We start from the raw sequence: 19,889 nt of genomic DNA on the forward strand, positions 1-19,889 counted from the left end.
AGCTGGTCGTGGAATTGCTACTGGCCGCGTCCGGGGAGTCACGATATATCACTATGCTATAGTATAGGTCGGGGAATCGGTTACAGGTCATAAAGTAAGGGTAACAATACGAGATACAGAATGGAAACAATCTGGCGGTCTAGCATAAGTTTTAGCGTGCTCGCACGCGAGTCCATACTTGAAGTCGCGCTTGATGTAAAGAGTCGCGCGCGATAACGCAAACCATGCTAGACCGTCTGACCGTTAGGTACCGAGTATTATTGCGATAGCAAGCGATTATTTTCAATATGACTAACGTGGCACAAGAAAGTTGCTTTTGATAGTTGACAGTGACGATTCATAATTCCTAGAGATAAAAGAGTTTAGACAGCTTCTTTGAAAGTTTCTTTAGGTTGTTTTTTCTTGTTTTGTTCTGGTTTTTAGTACAATAAGGTATTTTATTACTAGGTACATATATACTAACATTTTTATCTCGTTTCGTTGGCCTTACGTATACGTAACAAATGGTTTCAATAACCTTATATATTATGTATTTCAAGAACATGCTTCATTCTAATTTGTATATCAATGACCTGAGTATAGTGCGACATAAAGAAACTTAAAGAAATTCCATACTAAATCGTTGCCATGTTTAAATATTTTACGTCAAAAATGTGACTGTTACGTAGGAAGTGGCGCCATTATTAATTTTCTCCAATTTTTTGTCGGACTATACTGATGTTGTTTAATTTTGTCATTTAACTTCTAACTTATTAACCCTTCACCGAATAATATTCTACTCATACATACTACAGGGGTAATTGAGTACTGTGCCCTGTTTATCAAAAGCTTGTAACTTGTAATACAAGTGGAAGTCCCTTTCTAACAAAAGCTGTTAAAAAGGGACTTCCACGTGTATTACAAGTTACAAGCTTTTGATAAACGGGCCCCTGAGGTGAGATTGAAAGAAAGAGCGCTGTCTCTCTCACACATCGGGTCAGCGTGCGGGTCCGCATCAGTGCGATAGAGTCAGACCAAGCTAACTCTTCATCGCATTTGCAATGACACGGTGTGGAAAAGACACTTAGAGTTAAACCAAGAATAGTGTGCAAATATTTTGATAGCATACGCAGTGCAAATGTTATTAATACGTCATAATTTCATAGAAGTTTGACGTTTAAATATCACTTGCACTGCGTGTGCTATCAAAATCGCTGCAGACTTATCTTGGCCTAACTCTATCCACACTTTGTCAAAGTTGGTGGTTAGCTTAGAGAGGTCGCCACGGCGACTTATTGAAACGATGCAGAAGCGAAGGTGAATTAAATCAGCTTAACTATTCTCGCGTTTTTGTGTACTGCCAGGCGTGGCCAGGCGTGTCTCACTCCGCGATTTCGTCGCTTTGCTACAGGTAGCTAGAAGTACATCCGTTCGGCCCCAATTTTGGGGTTTGCCATAAGCCGCGCGTGGCGCTGTCGCCACCTAGCGGCCATATCTGTGCTGATCGTAACAGACGCGTTTTGTTAGAGTGAGTTTTCTGTACCTAGTACTATTATTTATTCTGTGGTACTGCATGGCTTCTGTCGCGCTATGCTAATGCGACAAGGGGTCGCATGCCGCGCTTCAGTGACTGAATCGCTGCAACAAGTCACCGTGTGCGACTTCCCTTGAACGGACCTGACCGCGACTAAACAGCAACACTTCTAACTGTACATCGGTGGACCTTATTACAAAAGGCATAAGGTCCACCGATGTACAGTTATGGCTCCTCAACACGATGGGCCAGCGCCGGCCACTCCAAGGGACGCAGCCATGCGGTAGAATGAGATAGCAATATCACTTGCTCCCTCTAACGCATAAATGCGTCCCTTGGAGTGGCCGGCGCTGGCCCATCGTGTAGAGGAGCCATTAGGTGTAGGTATTGGTACAGTACATACCTCCTGACAGTCGTCTGTGTGGTGGTATTGGTGTTGGTTGTGTTGGTGTTGGCAGCGGTGGACGTGGGACTCCATGTGTTGGCGTCTCGCTCTCGCTTCTCCGCTGTCGAGTTTATTCTGTGCGGGAATGAAGGAGTTAGCATTGGGTTGTCACTTTTGGTTATAGTTCGTCGATTCATACCCTGTCAACGCCGTTCGAGGAGCGGGGTAAACAAAAAAATAGCAAAATACGTGTGACGCATGGTATAATAATATACTCCGCCTGGTACTCTCTTCCGACCACGTGACTGACACAAGCCTACGTCATCATGCGACAGCGCTATATAAAGTGGCAATGTTATTGTGACGTAGCCTTGTGTCACTCTGGGAAGAGAAGACCATGTTTTATTAGACTATGGTGCGACGGGAGCGACGCATGCTCATTCCCTGTTAACACACATAGCGATGCTTGCGTATGAATCGACTAAAATGTGAAATATATTATAAAGCGTCAACAAATTGCGTATTAAGTAATGAGAGGAACTAATACATAATCTTAATAATGAAATGTTCATATGGAAAGTCAAACAAGTCAAAATCTAGATACGTTGCCAATATGTTGACGCTTACCAAAGGGAAAGTAATAATACCATTATTAAATATACATAATAGATAAATAAATATTCTACTATAAGCATACATCGTTATCGCGGGAGCAAATATAAATTTATTAAAGAAGTGGTAAAACAGACTGCCCGTTTAGTAAAAACAGACCTTTCTGCCTACACATTATAAGCCTCCAAGAAGTTCATCATACATAGCACGAAGTTTTTGTTGCATAATGTTCATAAATCTTGCTTTACACTCTGTTAGTAAATAATGACCCGGAATCGACATATCAAATAAATATTCATGATTTATTTTGTACAACATTATTTAATTTTTGTTGATCTTAAGTGATTTTCGTAATATACGACATAAATTTTCTCTATGTTTTCTACTCTTAATCTGCGGCGTCGTGCAGTAAATATCCATTTTAATTGGCTAAATGATCTTTCGACTGCTACTGTTGTAATGGGTGCGTTTTTAAAACGACGGAAGTAATCAAATGTAGAACGATATATCGTTGAATCTAGTACTATCTCCTTCTCCGATATCAGTTCACACATTTTTTTCATAACTTCATATCCGGCATTTTTCTGCAAAACCACTTTGAACTTTTTTAAAATCTGTTTTCCATCTTTATTCAAAATTAATTTGGATATATGTTTGTATGTATTTTGTACTATGGTCAAACTTTCACTAAGAGATAGATTTTGGCACTGCAGTTTATTTATAGCATCTGGTATTACTTGCAGATACTTTGCTATGAAATTTACATCTTTTCGAACTTTTGCACTGAGTAAAGATTTTTTTGCTTTGACGATGCACTGTGCGTCTGAATTACGAAATGTGTCTATAACGCTTTTTATTTCATCAAAATACTTGTTGTAGTAAGTTGCAGATTGACAAATGTCTAAATTGACTGATAAGGTTGCGTACCTAATAGGTAATCTTTTTAAGTACCAATCAAGTCAAGTATGGAGGTAAGATAGCATTGATATTCAATAAAATAATTATACATTTTAAGGTCGTAGGTATAAACGTTTCTCTATACGAATGTCATTTCTGTTTTTGACTGTTTTTTATAATCTTTCAGTATTGTCAAATCGTATTTGCTCCCGCGATAACGATGTATGACTATAAGACCTCCTAAAACTACTTCTGAACTATATCCTATCCACCTAAAATGCCAGCCACCAGGAAATAACAAAAATAAATTAATTATAAAACAATTAAAAAAGTAATCGCCTTCAATGCCTAGTATAAGTTGACCATTGATTAACAAAAATTTTATATAAGGTAGAAGTACTAGTCCTCGACGCTGCACTAGTATTCGACATGGGCACTTTATGTCAAAGTAATATAGATTAAATTTGAACGGCGAAGATTTTTCTGTATTCAAATTTAATCCTTGTCACTTTGACATAAAGTGCCCATGTCGAATACTAGTGCAGCGTCGAGCACCAGTACTTCTACCTAAATAGTTACTAATCAGATACACTGCATGTCTTCTCTACACGTCATCCCGTCTAACTACATAATAAATAAAGGTACGTATAGAATACCTGTATGACCCATACACATATACTGTACACATATAGAGCGCGTATGTGTAGGGATTATTCGTACAAATGTGACAGATCTGAAGGCGAACAAACTGTGGAACATAGTTCCTAATGGGCAAATCAGCATAAAGGCCTGTGCATACCGGCTGCGTGCGCGTGACGTGCACGTGTGCGTGCGTCGTTATAGTATACAGATCGTTATGAGAGACGGCACACCGCTTGCGTGACGTGTGCGTGTGCGGCTCCAACATTTTAGCTCACGCGCACGTGACGCACACGAAAGCCGGTGTGCATAGGCCTTAATAAGGCACAAATGGGTCTAACAGATAGTTGTTTACACACACATCTGTGCCTAATCCGTGTCATACATCTACGCCAGACATATATGACGGATAGATCTGTGCGAATATCCCTAACTAATAACAGAAACACAGCAAACAAACAAAGTTCATCTAAGATCAACATATACTGTAATTCAAACACACATATTGTAACATTTTAAAAATGGATATGCGAAGTTAGTACTTAGTACACATGATGATAAGGTTGAATTGATCTTACATGAAGTTAATATGAAGTTTAATATGAATGTAACAATGTAGTGTTAGGGTCGGTTCTGGATTCAAAACACAAGATCTGGACAGTGGAAACTTTGTCGTGACTCATTTAAACTTTCGAAAGACATTGATTTTAAAAATCGTATGATTTCATAATCGTACTCGCACCAACAACAAGCTTCCATTGAACCTGCTCCTTTATAAAACCAATGAATTCAAAACCGACGCCAACGTATCGGGCACCTTGTCTGCACATCCTCGTTAGTATCATTAGTCTCCTTCTCAGCGAGCGGCGGCGGAGGTATAGAGGGGCAGGAGGAGGCCTTTATACGCGCCGTCACGTCGCGGTAGCGCTGATAGAAACTGTTCACAACACACAAGCATGCTACAGTGCTACGGTTAAACGACCGTTACGGAGCGGTGACGCAGCGGTTATGCAAGCGAGAGGCTTGTGGGCGTTATATACCTCTGACAGTCAAAATATTCAAATGTGACGTCCCACGGGTAAGGCGGTTGGTGCTTACGCTATTATCAACGCCGCTCGAATATTATTGCAGCGCTACGCGACGTAAGCGCCAACCGCCATAAGGTACCTTTTGCCGTAGAACGTCACAAATAAAGGGATAATTTGACATGATTTAACCCATGAACGCGACATTACATCGGTGGAAAAGTTACACCTAAGGTAAAAATCCCTAAAATAATGCCCCGCATAGCGTAACGTTGCATCAGCGCTTGTTAAGCATAATTATGGTCGATCCCTACAGCTAGGCAATGTTTATGAGCAACAGAAAGAATTCTTCGTATTCAAGTAGTCAAGAATGGCCACACCCTGAATACACAAACAGTTCGATTGCCAAAGCTCGCTTTAATCGTAGCACTGTATACTGTAAGATTGTACGGTCAAGGAATCTCATTTATAAGCGACTTCATTCGTTGTCACAGTAACAATAAATAAATAATAAAACAATAATATGAGATTTCTCGTGGTTTTTATGTTGATTGTCACTGTGATAAAGTACGAAGTGGCAGAGAAATCAAATTTCTTCACTGTACAGTGTTAGGCTTACGACAGATGCGAATGTGGGAATGTGTTGGACTGTGCAAGACATCGTGTCAAAGGCAATTTTTGAGACACATGTGTTATAGCCCTAGTTACTATAGTTATAGTAGCTTAAGTGTAAAGCCTGAATGGACGCTCGAGTTGGGCGTGCAGCAGGGCGGGGCGTGCGGCGTGCATTTTAAACAAATGCAAACATATAGGAGCGGCTTTAGTGCACGCTGCTCAAATCACTTGTGAGCCCGACGCCACGCTGCACGCCCCGCCGAACGCTCCGCTTCGAGCGTCCACTCAGGCCTTACACTAAAAGTTATAACACAATACGATGTAATGTGAAATTTTTCGACGTGGATCGCAAAGATACACATCACGTCATGACCTTATGTCATGTTGTACGCATGAATGTTTAGTATGTTAATATAGGTCTTGTAAACACAATCAGCTACATAATTTTTTCCCACATACGCTAATGAAAATGATGAACGAAGCTAGTACAATAAATTACGTACGTTAACGAGAAAAATTCTGAAGATAATTTTAGCTCCAGAGTCTGTCTAAGCTTACTATGTACTCCCTTTTAGACACTATAAAAGTTTGTCCAGAGTTAGCTTACCCCGACTCTAACGCTATTATGCCTATTATAAAACACCAGTTGATAAAATAAGAACGTGTGGGTATACACGGTGTAACATGAGTAAACCGAATAATTTTAACAGTGTATTCCTGATCATATTTAGAGACAAAAATGTCCTATAAACTTTTTTTAAATTCGCCTAGTTTCAGAGATATTATTAAATAAAATAAAAAAACAAGTTTTTATTGTTACATAGTGTAAAAGGCCTTTTTGATGGTGATGTTGCTGCTATGGGACGTAATGTAAATTTCCTTATTGATAGATGTCAAAAAGTGACAAGTAACACTTTGCAAAAAGTAGGTTCTACGAAAAAAAAATGTAAAAATCAATATGTACAATTTATGTACAAATACATTCAAAAAAATTGAAAAAACAAAACAAAAAAAAAATTTTTTTGGCGAAATTGATTTGAACTCATATTACATTTTTTATTTCTTTTAACCTCAGAAATGCGTGGTTAAAATTATTCGGTTTCCTCATGTTACACCGTGTATAATGATTATTCCGACTTTCTACCATCGTCTTAGTCCTGAATCGTAGGCGAGCCATTTCCAGTTTCGGTTTTTCATTATCATATTCGTTAGGATTTCTAAACCGGATCATAAAAATATATGAAATGGTAAGTTTAGGTTGGTAATGGTATGGCAAGCTTCGAGGTTGCGTCCGAAACATGATTCATTATACTGTACAAATCCTATCATATTCCTTTGTTTTTCTAGAATAAACATCAAACCTCGCAGCTCGAGAAAAATAATAAACCAGTAACATTTTACAATTATTAGGATTAGTTTAAAAATATGTTATAATTTCTCTCGACGCGTGACTAATTCTTTTTGTATTCAATATTATATTGGATACAAATATAAATTTGCCGGGATTATAATAATCCCGGCAAATATTTTCTGTGATCTAATGGAGAAACAAAAATATTATATGTACATAACTACCTAAACCTAACATCAGAGGTAAGAAAAGCTGAACATCACTTATATGAAAAACATATCGTCACTACTTTGAAAAATTCTCGTATCTCGCACTGCTACTAAGAGTTAAAACGCAGTACATAACTCTGTATGCATCCCATACATTAATAACCACATTTTTATTTTCATTGACAGAACAAGATACGAGTTTTTTTTTAATAACCTTCCTTTAGACAAGTCAAATGTAGTCAAGCACATTGAACCCTACACCGAACCAACGTACCCATCTATCTTTGCCAGTTGCAATATCGGTCACCTCGTTGTGAAAATAAGGTTCTGCAGAAACTACTTTTCTAATACCCCTCGTGCGGCAAGATGCCTCGAAATGAACGATCTGGCCGCCATTTTTAATATTGAAAACTTTATAACAGCACGAAAATTTTAAATATCGCTTTGCCGCCCGAGGGGCTAGTGCAAAATTTAACAATATGTATTTACATACAACACTGCATAACTAGAAATCTGTACGTGACAGCGTGATAAAGATAATCGTGTCTTTCAATTGCATGGCGTAATAAAAAGTGACGCCTATTTTAACACGTGGATAAAGAAGATAAATAAATAAATATTATAGGACATTCTTACACAGATTGACTAAGTCCCACAGTAAGCTCAAGAAGGCTCAGGAAGAAGATTCACGTGATTAGCGTGGATTAATCGCCTCCTGAAGATTTTTTTAGTTTAGGAAGTAATTTCTAAAAAACTTTCATAATTAGTCTAAATAATGTGAAGCTCACTGGCAAAATTAATAGGTGCATCTTAATTATTAAATAAAATGCACTTCAGCTGAGTCTAATTTTTCGACAAGATCACACTTCAGTTACATTTGATAACGAATTATTAGTAATAAAATCAGATACTAAAATTATATTTCACCACTGCTATATGAAAAAATAGGGCATTGCCAGGAGAGAAACGTTTATTATTCGAAACAATTATCAACTAGGCTCAATACGGGTAAATGTGGCTGTGGGATAAGTATAACTAATCCACACATTGGGGCCTGTTTACACCTTGATTAGTGTTTATTGCGAGTTCATACATTTGCTACTTGCGTTAATTTAGGCAAATGTATGAACTAAACACTAATCAATGTATACAGACTCCGGTGTAAAGGCCAGTTACACTTACCTCGCAGCCACACTTATCCGTATTGAGCTTAATAGCTACGCACGAAGCAATGGGAACGCAATCGCTCGCGTATCCTAAGTTCGCAAGTGACCGATAGTGCAAATCCGACCTACGGACTCACAGAGCGGCTACCGCGAAAACCGAAATTCGCAAATTGCGGGGATCTTTCCCTTTTACTCTAATGAAGGCGTAATTAGAGTGACAGAAAAAAAATCCCCGCAATTTGCGAACTTCGGTTTTCGCGGTCATAGCCCAGGACGCAACACAGACAAATACACTAACTCGTTCGCGCAAGACCGGACGAAGGTCACCCGCGGCGGGCCCGACAACTTGTCGAAGCGGTTTATCAACAAACTGACTCGGTTGAATTTCTGTCTTAGTCTGAAAACAACCGTCAGTTTTCTGTGTTCAATGTGTTAAAAACTGGTTTAGATGTGTAAAGTCTACAAACTCGTGCCTCGAATCTGACAACTAACACAGCACACATTATGCGGCTAAAAAGCACAGTAGAGTTGCCACATGCATGCACAGGCGTGTGAAGAACAGAACATACACAATGCGCCAAAATTATAAACACGTTTTAATATTGCTGACATTATACCAATACAACCAACGTAATTTAGCTGGGTTTATTGTTGCCAACCAAGTTCTGGTGGGTAACAAGAGGATATCATTTTGACGGGGCACTTCGGACTCTTTAGAAGTACAGTTAGCAGCATAACTGAGTCAATATCACAACTGAGTAAAATGTAAATAATATTAATCTAATACGATCATTTATATTCTTCTGCTTTCATAAGTAATAGTTAAGTACTGATTTTTATAAAGCGTTTTTTAATCAAAGGAGATCACTTAAGAGATCGCTTACCTTCTTTCTAATGCTAAAAAAACGAACTATATTGAATACGCGGCTTTAAGTTCCGGGGCACGAATCTTTTTCGTACACTTTACACATCTTATACATTGTATGTACTTATTCTTACGCTGTAGGCATTTAGAACTCTAGTTCAGAAAAATATAGTATTGTAATTTCAGCCTTTGTCTCTTCGTTGTCAAAAGTCTTGGTATCCTGGTATTATAGCTATAGCGATCCAGTTAGCACAATGTTATTCGTTAAAAAGGAACTTGTCTCTGTCTTAGAATTATTTAGAAGAGATTAATAAATATTCTGAATGTTAACAATAACGTAAATATCAGTGGCGAATTCTGTAATAATTAAATGCGTTGTGCAACGCAACGCAACCCTCCCTAACTGAAAACTTAAACGAGCTCAAAATATTACTAATGCGTAAAGTGTATTCAATATTCATCCTTACGTGTCTTATCATGTAAACAAACGTGACGTCAGTGTCATTCCACCAATACGGTTCATAGAGACAATCTAGACATCGTAACGTCAGATGTTTTTGAGGTTATCCGTTCGTTACTGCGATTATTGATGAAAATCTTATTAGAAATTATATTTTTCTGTGGTTATTTGGTCGATTTCAATACTTTGTGAGTATCTTTAAGTATACAACAACATTTTAAGTGATGATTATTGTGTAATTCCAGAGAAGTGTGATAATGTCTTCTAGAAGCGTTTGTTTACATGATAGGACAAGTAAGGATCAATACACTTTAATAACATTACAGTTATGTTAACAATCAGGTTTTTGTATGTAATATTTACAGCATGATCATTGATCTTGAATAGTGCTGGCATGTGCGGCTAATGAGACAAAGAAGCGAACACGATAGCGACTTCATAAACGCATTGTCACAAGTCAACGGTTGCGCAACATGCAATTGCATTTGTTTTCGGACAACGACCTTTACATTCTTCTTCTTCTTCAAGTGCCATCTCCGTCCAGGAGGTCGGCGACCATATGTCTATATGTCTCTCTATGCTCTTCACATAGACTTCTCTTTTATACAAGGTGTTTTTTTTTGGTCAATTTAAGTAAGTTTTCTCGAGAAACCGGTATTTTAATTAACTCGATTCTGGAGATAATCAATGATTTATTTTTATCTGATAAGACTCCGACGAGCGTGTACACTTGCTTTAGGGTCTGTTTATATTGATTAAGTATGAGTTTATACATTTGCTACTAAACGCAAGGACAGATGTAGTGCATAATTGTTTTCCTTCGAATTTTCTCGGAAACGTTCGTTTTGTCATGCTACTTCAGTCAACCTCAGTACATTTGGTACCGACACTGACTGAAATAGCAAATTCACGTTCGTACGACTCCGTGAAAATACGTAGGAAAATAATTATACACTACATCTGTACTATCTCGGACGATCGATAATGTTATTGGTATATCATAGTTTGCTATTGTTTGGTGGACTTTAAAATAATGTGCGTGTTACAACAACGCTATTAGGTAATTACTTTTTACGAAAAAAAATAGACAATATAAAAAATAACAATGCCATTCAGTTTCCTTAAATGTTCTTGCTATCCCGAAGTTAAAGGTGTTTAAAACAACACCGTGTATTGAAATAGACCGCATGGTCGGACACATGAACCTTTCAGAGAAAGTTTAATTTTAACATGTTCACTGTCCCTATCTCAATTGTTAATCTTACGACTTTGTGATAGAGGCTTCCTGTGACCCATATACGGGGCACGGACAGTGAGCGTGTTAAGATTAAATTTTGAAAACAAATGCAGGTGCATTGAGATTGACAGGTACCTTCTTGCACAAAAAAACTTATCCCCAATCTTTATAAACTGCACAATAATATCTTTAACATTTTTCTGTGTGCAAAACATAAGATTAACAAATACTTTTGCTATATTTATAATCATCTGACGAGATTTATCAATTCTTAGAACATTATTATAAGATATTATTGCACTTGACTGAAGAACCATAGAGGCGTGAAAATAAATTACGGACGTTTTAGCACAAATGAACATAATTGCTTCCCCTTATTTCGCCATGCCAGCACTAGTCATCAATAAGTTATAAGACAATCGCATAGCACAAGTTTCATTACTCATATACAGTCAAGGAATTTAAATTCTGACCCATTTCGTACTTTGTCACAGTGACAACCGTATGAGGTCTCTAGCGGCTTTCATATTGATTGTCACTGAGACGAAGTACGAAATGGGTCGGAATTTAAATTCCTTGACTGTACATGTATGACAAAATGATAAAAACTTGAGCTAGCTATGCATAAGAGTCAGATCAAGCTAACTCTGCACAGACTTTGTATAGGGACCGTGCGAGTTGGAGGGTCTGCCATCTTGTGGCCAGAATCGGAAACATATGTGCACATGTACAGTCGCCATCAGACATATCGGAGCGGCCAAGGTGTTCACAATATCTGAACGCGCACTCTAATGCATTGACAATAGAGGCGTGTTCAGATATTTGTGAACACCTTGGCCGCTCCGATATATCTGATGGCGACTGTACATTGCCACAGCAAGTGCTAACATCTCTAGCACGTTTCCTTGTGCTTAGTAGGTTCTGCTATTTTGTGGGTTACATTTTGCGCCTCGCGACAATAATCTGACAGCTTCTGCGCTGCCCCCTATAGTTCATGCACGGGGTCAATTAGACAATGTGGAAGTGTCACTGTCGTAGTCAGATCGTATAATCCGCCGTATTACATTACGGCTAGCCGTTTTCAAAAACAGGGGCGTTTTGAAATGCGGCGGTTCAACGATTAGCCGGATTGTCACTGCGATACGTTCTTCAATAAGGCGGCCCACGTTTAGCCGCATCGTACATTGTAGAGTGACCAGTTCTTTCGGTCGCCTACGTAACCGGAGTTTGGCAATGTTTGCAATTTAATTTATTTCTACCATGGTCCCACCGCACTACATGTGTTTCTTTTCCAAAACATTTCCTTCACAACTTAAATAGACGGAGCCCCGCAAGCGGGGCTCCTATTTCTGGGCGGTTTGCCCTTCGGGCATCTGAAGTTACCTAACGAACCTAACCTAATTACCTACCTACGCTTTTTTCCCCAAAGTGTAATGTTTTCACGGACGTCTCACTTAATCAATAGGTAGGTAGGTTAGGTTCGTTAGGTAAATTTTTTTTGAAAAGAAACAGTCCGACAAACTCCAGATTTGATGGACACCCCAGCGTTTCTCAGGCAGCGCCACGAGTGTTAAAAATGGGAACTAAAACTGTCAAAGCGGCGGCTAATGACTCGCTGTATTACATTACGGCTAGCCGTGTTGAAGAACGTATGGCGCCGAATACATTCCGGCGGATTCTCATTCAGCCGCATTCAATACGGCTAATCGTTAAACCGCCGCATTTCAAAACGCCCCTGTTTTTGAAAACGGCTAGCCGTAATGTAATACGGCGGATTATACGATCCGACTGCGACATCACCATAAACGTCAAATTTCTGTTTGATGTTTTTTGTGACATTTACACTTTGCTACGTCAAAGTCAGTGTCGAGTTAGCTTAGATGGACTCTAACGCTGACAAACGCGAGTAGTAACAGTTTAACCCTTAATTCAGCACAAAAGAGTCAATATAGTGAATTAAAGCCTCATTGACTCTCAATAATCCTAATGGTTCGCATTAGAAAAAGAAAAAACGCATTGCAAACCATATTGCCAAATTAAGGGCTGTCATGCCAAGAAAAAACGTACTCTATTCAAATATTTATAAGATCAAAATTAGAAAAACACGGTAGAGTGATAGAAAATCTTCGCATGCATTAGTATTGACTCACGTCTTGTCGTTTTCGAAACTGTGCGTCCTCCTGAGTATGGTGTCGTTGTCCACGGCGTTGTTCGCCGGTTTGTTCTCGCCTGGAAATAATATAGGGAAATCATTTTGGTGTTTAAATTGTTTCAAGCTAAATTTGGGGAAGAGAAGAAAATTTAATGTAATTATTGTAAATATTGCATGCTATTTTTATCAGTTTATAAGTACGTAATAATGCGGCATAGACTAGGAATCCTTTACGCCGAGTTTAGAGCAATTATTTCATGCAACCGATGATGCCAAAAATGCGGGGGTGCGCGGGACGAGGTGAGTGAAGTCCCGTGCCGTGATAGGTCTGGTCAAAGACACGGATGTCACACAAAGATACTTTCGACTCGAACATGGAGTAAAATTACCGTATGCGTGGCAGAGGGGGTAGCGCGACTATGCTCAGTCTGGTGGATGTCTTGTCTGTGTAATGCGGTGCCCTAACAGGGTTTGTGGTAAACGTACTGATTTTTAGTTATAAGACCTATTATAAAACCACAAAAGGAATAAATAAATGAATTATGAATGATTGCTGGGAAGACCGTCATACGGCAAGTCTCGTATTTGCAGACACAGTCAGCACGGAAGTGCTTCACTCGTTCTGACCTACGGACGTTCGTTAACGGCCAGTTGCATCAACCACAGTTAACAGACTGATAAACGTCAAGCAGCAGAGATCTGATGAAAAATCCCATACAATAAAATTATGCGAACGCTTCAACGCGTGACAGATGGTTTAGTACAACCGATCCTTAGTGAAGTACGAGTACAAACGCAAGAGTTAAAAGCGACGTAAGAGCCTTTAGACGGTCTTATCCACATTGACTTGAGGCTGGTAATGTTGATGTTCAAAATTCAGTCAGAGTATGTACTACGCTTGGATCATCCTCGCGTTGTTTTTTAACGTTTGTAAAACTTTCTACAATACATCGAATTCTGTACATATAAAGATACTTTTAAGGAATACGACAAATGAGACGACCATGTTACGTGAATGAGACGATATTTGGGACTCCGTGAAATGTACTTTCCCAGGCTCCTTATTCCGCTCGGGTCTGGCGTAGCGTCTACAAAATCGTGGTTATCACATTTATTCGAATTCGCACGCGGTGTGTGAGTTAAGCATCGCTACGCACGTATGGCGATGTCCCCGCTCAATGAGACCCGCATCCAATATGACGACCGTTTGAGGGGCCTTCCAGAAAAGACACTTTTCTGATGACGCTATTTTTTAAACTTCTGATAAAACTAAAACATGATAGCATGCAGTGGGCATGATAAAGTTTGATGACTTAGCTTTAAATTCAACGGTATATTATACAGATTTTAGCAAGTTTTAACAGTCCAGATAAAATAAAACATGATTTAAGCCACATCGTCTTTTTAAAGTCCTAAAAAATCTGCATTAAAAAAAAATACAAAGGATGATGTTCAAGCGTAAGCGTGGTCATTTCCGCCATTCAACATCTAAGTGTGCCCTATACAGAATTAAGGTTCCGTCCGGGCGGGGCGTAAGCGTTTTATATGTAACAGCGGCGCGCCCCGCTAACGCGCCTGTGTGACTGAGCCTTCAAGGTTGCTGACATACGCGTCATGTCTCCGTCAAAGTAGACTTTTCGAAGAACGCCCCCTGAGTTTGTGATACTCACGTGTGACCTCCTGTTTCCTGAAGCTGGCCGTGCGCCGCCATGAGGGCGCCTCCTCCTCTGCGTCGGGTGAGGGCGCGCGCCCCTTCGGCGGCTTGCTGTCCTTAATGATCTCCGGCGCCGGCGGCTTGTCTGAGTGTGTACGTGAGATTAGGGGAGTCGATGGGTTAGCTCGCATCCGCAATTAGGAGGAGTAAACTGACAGACTGACTCGTTCAATAGAATTGAGAACGCTTTATTAGGGTTCCGTACCCAAAGGGTAAAACGGGACCCTATTACTAAAACTCCGCTGTCCGTCCGTCCGTCTGTCACCAGGCTGTATCTCACGAACGATAGCTAGACAGTTGAAATTTTCACAGATGATGTATTTCCGTTGCCGTTATAACAACAAATACTAAAAAGTACGGAACCCTCGGTGGGCGAGTCCGACTCACACTTGTCCGGTTTTCTATTTATGATAAAGGTTACTCTAGTTCATAACATGCGAAATTTACTACGTGAATACCCCGTTAAAGAATTGTATTATCTTAGAGGCTCAGAAAATCTTATAGTTGAAACTATAAAGTTATCTATACTTCGTTTTTTTTAGCATTAGAAAAAAGGTAAACAATCTTGACGTGTCTTATTATTGAAATAGGCATTTACATTACAAATACACATTTACAGACAAAAATAAGTCACGGCAAATATGTAACAATTATGAATCATTAACGATTATTCACATTATTTTGCTTTCATAAGTGATAGTTACTAATTTTTAAAAAGAGGTTTTTAATTAAAAGACACGTCATGAATGTCATGATCGCATAGTTTTTTTCTAATGCTAAAAAACGTACTTTAGGTGTCTAAATCACATGTTAAATAAACTGTCAGATTACTCTTCCTAATTCTGAATATCAATGTGGGTGGTGCTGTGGAATATTTCGCTTATGTGAACGCTTGCATGCTGTTGCTTGATACTTTAGATATGCAACTAAATATTTGACATGAGAAATATGAAATATTCCACATTCCATATAAAATGTGACACAACATATACTGTAATGATCAAGGGGATAGTTAATTATTTCATTCTCATTCCTCAAGAAAGTGAGTTAAATAAGTACATAATATACAATAATGGTGATATTTATGGCATCTGCAATGATAAAGAAGTAATGACAATGTGCAACACGAACGATAACCGTCTGTTTGTAAGTTTTGGTATATGTTGGAGAAAATATAACGTAGCTAACATAGTGGTGACCACGCCAACAGTGACAAAAGTTACCATTATATTGTGTGTACGAGTATATCCCACTACATTTTTTGTACGGCGGTCGCCATCAAAAACTACCCATGTTTTTTTAAAGTCTCATTTACACGCATCAAGAACTAGAATGCGTTTTTCGCTACATTGCATTGTGCGAACGACTGAATTAATTGTACTAGCAATGTATGTATATTGTATTTAATTAGAAAGGGGCGGGTAATCTATTTCTCGGGGCGCTCTCATGCTAAAGTATAAACAACAACATTATTTGCGGTATTTGACACATTATGACTGACGTATATAGAGATGTAACTAACGCAAATCGATTGTCACAGCAAGTGATTACGATTGGATGGCACGTAGACTGAGGTATCGAATTGTGATTTATTTAGACGACTACCGATTCATGACGGTGGTGTCCGGCCAACCCTAAAATTAAAAAAAAAAGACGTAGAACGTAAACGTTCGCAGTGCAGTTGTTTTCCTTTGTGATTTCGATGTGCAAGACATTTTACGTAGTATTGCTGTTGTGAGTGACAGACGTCAAATACCGCAAATAATGTTGTTTACACTATAAGTCTACAGCATCGACTAAAGGTGTTATTCTTAAACGCATTACTAGCCAGAATTAGCTACGAATAGATTTGTCATTATCTGTCATTTTTAACCGACTTCCAAATCCCAAAGGAGGAGGTTATCAATTCGGTTGTATGTTTTTTTTTATTTTTTTTTTTTTTTTTATGTTTGTTACTCCATATCTCCGTCATTACTGGACCGATTTTGAAAAAATTTTTTTTTATTGAATGTATATGTATACAGATTGGTCCCGTTTCTGTCAAAACCCAGTTCTGATGATGGGTTCCATGAGGAATCGAGGGAACTCCTCAAATCTTAAAGGCATACATATAGTGATTTTTAGGTTTTTATCATCAAATCAAGCATATACATCCAAAAAAGTGACATTTGATGAAGTGGAACTGCTGATGATGATCAGAACGGAACTCCTCAACGACTCATAGTTCACGGTTGGCGATTTGTCCTCTTCGTTATGTTTGTTAAGCAAGTTCAGTTTTTAAGCTACATTTTTGTCAAGCTCGAGTTCTGATGATGGGATCCATGAGGAATCGAGAGAACTCCTCAAATCTTAAAGGCATGCGTATAGAGATTTTTGTAATTACATCAAAAAATCAAGCATTTTCATTAAAAACTGTCGCATTTGATGAAGTGGAACTGCTGATGATGATCAGAACAGAACTCTTCAACGACGCATAGTTCACGTTTCGCGATTTTTCCTCTTCGTTATGTTTGTTAAAAGCAAGTTAAGTTTTTAATGCACATTTTTGTCAAGCTCGAGTTCTGATGATGGGATCCATAAGGAATCGAGGGAACTCGTCAAATATTAAAGGCATGCGTATAGAGATTTTTGTATTTACATCAGAAAATTAAGCATTTTCATTAAAAACTGTCGCATTTGATGAAGTGGAACTGCTGATGATGATCAGAACAGAACTCTTCAACGACGCATAGTTCACGTTTGGCGATTTTTCCTCTTCGTTATGTTTGTTAAGCAAGTTAAGTTTTTAAGCCACATTTTTGTCAAGCTCGAGTTCTGATGATGGGATCCATAAGGAATCGAGGGAACTCCTCAAATATTAAAGGCATACGCATAGATTTTTTTGTATTTTCATCATAAAATCAAGCATTTACATTAAAAACTGTCGCATTAGATGAAATGGAACTGCTGATGATGACCAGAATAGAACTCTTCAACAACGCATAGTACACATTTGGTGATTACGAATTTCGATTTTGACTTGGACTGGGACCAGGACTCGGACCCAGAACCGGGCTCATACCCGGATCCGGTTCGGACCCGGACCGGACCTGGACTCGGACCCGGGCTCGGACCCGGGCTCGGACCCGGACTCGCACCCGGACTCAGACCTGGACTCGGACCCGGACCTTGACCCGGAAAACCACTATGATACCTTAACTAAATAAACCACTATGATTACCTACCATAAAATGTGTAAGTATATAAGTATGATGATGCCAATCTTACTAGCCCCTCCCGCTTAAACCCCCGTACACCGCACCGCCTGCGCCGTTAAGTGGGTTAGGTTAGGTTTGAACTGCGATCCTCACAGAACCGAACTGCTATCAGAGAAGTGGGTTAGGTTAGGCTAGAACTACGACCCTTACAGAAGCGAAATGCTAGTAGAAAAGTGGGTGGTTTTACCTCCTTTTCTACATAGTATACCTATACCATCTACAATAATCTTTCACCGGCCCCCATAGAAGCCGGTTTTTTTTTCTTAAAAATTATCTACATAGTGTACCATCTACAATAATCTTTCATCGGCCCCCATGGAAGTCGGTTTTTTTTTCTTAAAAATTATGTCTTATATATTTGTAAGAAAGGGACATAACATTATTGAACTAAATCAGGCCCGTAAATTTTAACGTTTATTAACACGCTTTTATTAGGTCGACCTGTATGTAACTATGTGATGGAATCTAAGATAACTAATTTAACCATCTTCCAAGGATCGTAGCGTCATGAAAATTGGCAGCTGTATGTAGTTCTGATGAAAATACAATAATATGGTCCTGTCGAACTGATCTGATGATGGAGCCGGAAGATATGAACTGAAACTTCATGATGGAACTTCGTATCATAGCTGTGTTTGGGTTTGTTAAAAAAGTCTTGAAATGAACTTTGACCACGATTAGGTTTCAAGGTCTGATGATGAAGCCGGAAGATAGGCACTGGCATTCCATGATGAAAATATCGTATCATAGTCGTGTTTGCACTTGTGAGAAAGGTCACGCAATGGACTTTGAACACGATCAGGCATCAAGCGTGTTTTTCTAGTGTTTTTTAAACTATTAATTCCGTATACGGCGGGAAGAAGCTGATAACTCGAGATATTCTACCGAAGGAATTTGAACGTGAAATAAAATTACATAAGGTTCAAATTTCTTCTTTTTAGGGTTCCGTACCCAAAGGGTAAAACGGGACCCTACTACTAAGACTTCGCTGTCCGTCCGTCCGTCTGTCCGTCTGTCTGTCACCAGGCTGTAGCTAGTCAGTTGAAATTTTCACAGATGATGTATTTCTGTTGCCGCTATAACAACAAATACTAAAAACAGAATAAAATAAAGATTTAAGTGGGGCTCCCATACAGTAAACGTGATTTTTGACCAAAGTTAAGCAACGTCGGGCGTGGTCAGTACTTGGATGGGTGACCGTTTTCTTTTTGCATTTTTTTCCGTTTTTTTTTTTTGCTTTATGGTACGGAACCCTTCGTGCGCGAGTCCGACTCGAACTTGCCCGGTTTTTTTATTTTTTCCCGCGAGATATCAACTTCTTCCCGCCGTGTACGGAATTTATTATGTAAATATGAGCTCACCATTGACCACATCCCCTGTGATCTGCAGCTCGACCCTCTTCACCTCGTGCCGCGGCGGGGAGAGTTTCCGTTTGTTGTTGTTGTTGTTCACGCGCCGCGGCGCCTTGAGCGTGGCGTCGGCGAGCCACGACGATATGCTCGGGTCCACTAGGTCCATGCACGTCTGGCCCTGGAAATATTACATTACCGGTTACAATATAAGTATACTTCTCACGTCACATAATGTCCCTATTAGAGTTTCTTCAAGTTTGTTTGAGATTAATTAAAAAATATACAACGTGTCTCAAAATTCAACGATAAGCTGGCACCAGAAGATGGACCTGCTCATGACTACTCGAGGAAAAATATTTAAATAAAATCTCAATTTATTATGGAATTGCAAAAAAAATGAAAATCGACACCCCTTGCGGTATTTTTATCGACCATGTCAT

General features: G+C 39.1%; 1 protein-coding gene across 1 annotated transcript in view; it reads right to left on the minus strand.

Annotated features, from left to right (window-relative positions):
* LOC134678769 (protein phosphatase 1 regulatory subunit 12B) overlaps nucleotides 1–19,889 on the minus strand; it is a 99,035-nt gene that overhangs the window by 40,879 nt on the left and 38,267 nt on the right. The window contains exons 6-10 of the mRNA XM_063537468.1: nucleotides 19,459–19,627; nucleotides 14,797–14,925; nucleotides 13,125–13,203; nucleotides 4,864–4,983; nucleotides 1,917–2,033 (exon numbers count right to left, since the gene is read on the minus strand). Coding sequence (XP_063393538.1) covers nucleotides 1,917–2,033; nucleotides 4,864–4,983; nucleotides 13,125–13,203; nucleotides 14,797–14,925; nucleotides 19,459–19,627 — 614 coding nt within the window. The remainder of the gene's footprint in view (nucleotides 1–1,916; nucleotides 2,034–4,863; nucleotides 4,984–13,124; nucleotides 13,204–14,796; nucleotides 14,926–19,458; nucleotides 19,628–19,889) is intronic.

Source organism: Cydia fagiglandana, chromosome Z (assembly GCF_963556715.1).
Source record: "Cydia fagiglandana chromosome Z, ilCydFagi1.1, whole genome shotgun sequence".
Classification (NCBI taxonomy): Eukaryota; Metazoa; Arthropoda; class Insecta; order Lepidoptera; family Tortricidae; genus Cydia; species Cydia fagiglandana.